General features: G+C 24.5%; 1 protein-coding gene across 1 annotated transcript; it reads left to right on the top strand.

Annotated features, from left to right (window-relative positions):
* Positions 1 to 634: 634 nt before the first annotated feature.
* LOC112590917 (60S ribosomal protein L39) lies at positions 635 to 3,135 on the top strand. The gene is made up of 3 exons (XM_025334530.1): positions 635 to 745; positions 904 to 1,007; positions 2,977 to 3,135. The coding sequence occupies exons 1-3, from the start codon at positions 743 to 745 to the stop codon at positions 3,023 to 3,025; spliced, it is 156 nt and encodes a 51-aa protein (XP_025190315.1). The 5' UTR covers positions 635 to 742; the 3' UTR covers positions 3,026 to 3,135.
* Positions 3,136 to 5,028: the final 1,893 nt, after the last annotated feature.

Genomic DNA, 5,028 nt, shown 5'->3' with positions numbered 1-5,028 from the left:
ATTTCATTAAAAAAAAAAAGTTAAAAATTAAAATTTGTATTAGTAGTTTATTAAAAAAAAAAAAAAAACGTAAGATATTTTAATTTCATTTTCTGATAGCAAATGATCTGAAAATGAGTATAATTGATAGGTATAAAATGTATGAATTAACATTGATACCTATTTTAAAATTGACTGTTGTTAATGCATATTGTAATTATTATTTTCTTTTTTTTAACTTTTATTATAAAATATAAGGCATACAATCTAGAACTTAAACTATTACAATAAGCATGCGTGCGGAATTATAGCTTGACATTGGTACCTGATAAAAGCAGCCACCCCAATGACGATACTTTATAGCATTTTCTTTATTTAACAATATATGTTGTTTAGAAAAATTTCTAAGTTAATTTAAATTGCTTTATAGTAATAAAATATTTTATACTTACGTTTTAAATGACGTGCCAATATGCCATTCGCCTTTAGAAATTCAGAATACAATTTAAAACTTAAACAATTACCGCGGTTCACATTTTTTTTTTAACAGAACATTTAAAATGAGAATATCAGTGTAGCCAACTATAAACGTGTAAATCGTATTGCTATTTTTGCGAAGTCGCGTTCACTGCGACTTGAATGATTCAAACATAACCTGTAAATTTACTTGTTCGATTTTGTATTCTTAATTTTTCATTACGTTCACGTCGGAGACATCCAAGCAAAACTTGGATTTGGCGTTTCCAACGTTTTACCCTTCATCATGGTAAGTGAACTGAATTTATTAAATATTCTAATTATTGTTGTTCTATTTTTCAAACAATTATTCGCCGATAAACGCTCATTTAATGTCAATGTATTTAAGTAGCACAACAAACGATATGTCGTACTAAAATCTAATGTCACATGTGTTATTATTTTCAGTCGTCGAAGAAGACGTTTAAAATCAAGCAAAAGCTTGCCAAAAAGATGAAACAGAATCGCCCTATTCCACAATGGATTAGGATGAGAACTGGTAACACAATAAGGTATAATCTACTATATTTATTTTATTACATTTCTCTAGGTATTCAAGTTCTGGAACATAAATATTACTAAGTTTATTTTTGGCAATTGTAGTGTATACCTATTATTTCATCGTATAATATCTATTTCTTTCGTTCTCTGTTGCATTTCATTCGTTATTTCTCACAATTAACATGTCGTAATTATTGAATTGTTGCACATGATTGAACCAGACAGTTAGGTATTGTGTTAATGCATTGTTCATTTGATTGTTTTTGTTCCTTTTTATTATTTAATAATCAAGTAGCGCAAGTATTCCTCTAGTTATTTACTTTATAAATTAGATAAGTTTTTGATGGTAATTATCAAAAAATTAAATTGAATAGTAATTCTTTTACTAGCTGTTGTTGTATATCATTTAAAAATATATCAAGACTTATAAAGTATTTTAAAAGATAGCAGATTATTATAAAATATGATTGGAATGATTGTACGAGTGTTGTAGTAATGTGATATGTATGTCAGACTTAAATCATTCATCATATCCATAAGGCATAAGTAGATGTTTTCGTTAACCTGTCATTTGTTGTGGGGAGAGATTCTCTCTTACAATTTTATTTTGGTTGCCACTGTTTTTTTACATTATTTTATGGCTTAATAGTTCTGCATTACTTATTAGGTATATGATGAACAATAAAATCACATAATGCACTTTTTTCTATTTTGTGTTGAGTCAGAGAGATAATGAGAGAAAACTGTGTACTGATATCTTCTAAATAAAAATGTAAATTTTCCACAAATTCAAGTTGGGCACCTTGGCCTAATGATTATTTTTGTATCCTAAACATATAATTATTCATAAAATAACTTCATTTTTATTTTATTTTTATTCTAATAATGTTTTTAATGTTATTTCAAAATTTAATTTGTTATTATATCATTATTTTTTGAAATTAAAGTTTTTCAAGTTTTTATCCAGTGATAAAATGTATTTACATTAAAGAAAAAATTGTAAATTTAAATTGTCTTTAAATAACTGGAAAAGATTCCAAATTTTATAAATTATACTATGTGTAAAAAATGAAAATTTAAACATTCGTTAAAGATTTCAAGTTTCTACGATTATCTATTTGGTTTTGAACTATAACAAAATAAAATGGTTTTTCATAAAAATATTTATTTTCCTTTTTTTTGTGTGGGTTATTTTGAAAAGTACCCGCAGTTTTTATTTTTGATTTCCTAAAGTTCTTACTATATCCAATTTTTTAAAATTGATGTCAATATCACTCTCTAAGTTTAAAATTAAAGCATTGTTACTACTCAAAAGATAATAAACTAATCAAACAGAAACAAAAATATTGTAAAATCAATACATTTTCATTGCTTTACTTAAAACAGTGGTTTCAAATTCAAATTACCAATGAGCCATAAATATTTATGACAAAGTTTCGTGGGCAAAACACTTTTTATAATTATTTTAATATTAAATTTAAAATTAACAAAATAAACTAAGACAAAATGTATTCTGATTATCATGATTGACGTGTGATCATAGAAAAATCCTGTTATGAATTTAAATATAAAACATTTTATTAAACAAACAAAAATTCAAAATATTTATTGTAGGTCGTGTGTTTAAGACCACTGACTTAAAACCTAAAAGTATAAAAATTATATTTTTAAAAGAATAAGTGTAAACAGTGACTTGGGTATTTGTACTTTGCTATTCAGTGAGAGAACATGTACTACTTAAAATCTTGCTATCGAGATAGATTTCACTGTCACAGAGTATGGCCTAGGTTAGGTTAGGTCCTATGTTAAAAGAAGTAAGAACCTTTTTTCTTCAGGCTGCAGTATGTTTTCTTGCTAGACTAATAATAATATTTTTTCTTTTAATACCAATATTATTTTAGAATTGGTATCTAGTTTTACATTACTATAAATGTATCATTAAATGAGTCGATTTTAATCATTGTTCTTTTTAAATTACAGATACAACGCCAAGAGGCGTCACTGGAGAAGAACTAAGCTCAAGTTGTAAACTATGCTGATACTGATTTACCATTTCTGCGGGTACTTTAAATATTATTCAGATGAATAATAATTATGTACAATGTTTAATATTCAATAAAACTCCAAAAATTAACAAAAAAATTTTTTATTTAATATTTCCAACTATTTACCTTACTTCGTACATAAACATTTTGTTTTACAGAATAGGTTTCCTGATTTATAATTGAATTATTATAATGATTTCATCTTGGTTATAAAATTTATATATTTTATTGAAAAGTATTATACCTTATGTATTCATGTATATTATATTCTATTATATTATAATACTAAAATCCGTTCTATAAGTGCATTTATGGAATAATAAACAAATCTTAATTTATTATATGATAATATGATGTCAGCCGGCATGGATTTTTATCGGCTAAATCTTGAAACTAGTTACAACAGATAAAAGTTCCCGCTGGCTGACGTCATAACATGTGTATCACAGAGTTGCTGTCATATCTAAGTATTTAGTTATGTTCTATCCATCATGAGAAGGAAAATTAAAATATCTTGGATATTAATGAATACTAAGTTTTAGTTTACAATGTAGTACTTATGGACTTCCTTTCATTGCCTTGAGCTGTTAAATTTTAATGTATGTTATTGAAAAAATATTTTAATGATAGATATACTCAGTATGTGTAATGTTTCCTAAATTTTATAACATGCACAATATTAATTATTATTTTGAGCAGTAATTGTTTGTTAACTAATGTATCTGTGTTGGGGGATGGGATTTATAGTATTTAATAATAAATATACTTGTTTAAAAAGTGGTATATTTAAATTATGTAAATGCTAATTGCATAACATTTAATTAAAAATAGAAATCTATAATTGTTATTAAGATTTTAATTTTAAAGCAACAGTTGGCAATTGGCGGACAAAAGGCAGAAAAACATGTATCTAACACCTAGTGTAGTTATTGTAAAAATATGACAGGGTTTTTTTGTAAGAAACTATTCTTTTAATCTTTTACACCTAATAAAAATTACTTGCTGTGATCTCTGTGGTAGCTAGTTGGTGATATTTTTATAGACCACCACTGATTCTTGATTCATATGAGATTAATTTAAGTATTAATTTAACTGTTTTTGAGTAGGTATTGATTAATAAATTAAGTTAATTATGCCAGCTTATCTTTCTTATTATTAAAGAGAGACAAACCTTTATTTTTGTTCATAACTCTACTTACATAAATAAAACAAAATAATATAAATACTAAATACAATAAGTATATTTTATTATTTATTTTAAACTACTTAATTTTAAATTATTACTAAAAATATGTTTGTATTAGATTGATAGTGCAATTTGTTATTTTATCAGATGTTTTAATGTTTGACTATAAATCTAACAAAGTATAGTCAGACAATAAAATACAGAACTTAATATAATACCAAGTGTCTAATAAAGAAAGTATGATGTTTAAATACTTCTAAAATTGTGTTGGTGTTATTAATAATAAACATGCTATTTATTTGTAAAATATTTGAGCTTTAAAAGAAAATTACACTTATTTTCTATAAAAGAAAAAATACTTGACATTAACTATATTTTACTTAGTCTCTTGGATCATTTAAAATCAATAGTTTGCAAAAAACCTAGATAATATATGTCAAAAATAAGTACAATGTATATTTATTATCTATACACGATGCCTTGTTTCCATTAAAAAAAAAACAAAATATAAAAAGTAAGATAAACTAACTTCTATTTTTTTAAAAAATTTAAAATAAATAAATAATTGTTATTTTTTTGCCCGGTTTACTTTAGTTTTCAAAGGAAATATTAATCGGGGAATAAAAAATGTTCAAATTTTTAAAAAAATTTCATATACAGCATAAATAATATGTGCCTATAAAATTATTGGTCTTTTCAAAATTTCTACTTTACCACGTGGTAGGTATTATTTTGAACTTAAGACACACCTACCTAGTATTGTATAACATTTTAATTTTTTTATTTTAAAAGAGTACGGAT

The sequence above is a fragment of the Melanaphis sacchari genome, unplaced genomic scaffold (genome assembly GCF_002803265.2).
Source record: "Melanaphis sacchari strain LSU unplaced genomic scaffold, SCAv2.0 Contig122_pilon_pilon, whole genome shotgun sequence".
Taxonomy (NCBI): domain Eukaryota; kingdom Metazoa; phylum Arthropoda; class Insecta; order Hemiptera; family Aphididae; genus Melanaphis; species Melanaphis sacchari.
The sequence above is the reverse complement of the archived record's forward strand: the minus strand, read 5'-3'. Positions and strand labels throughout refer to the sequence as shown.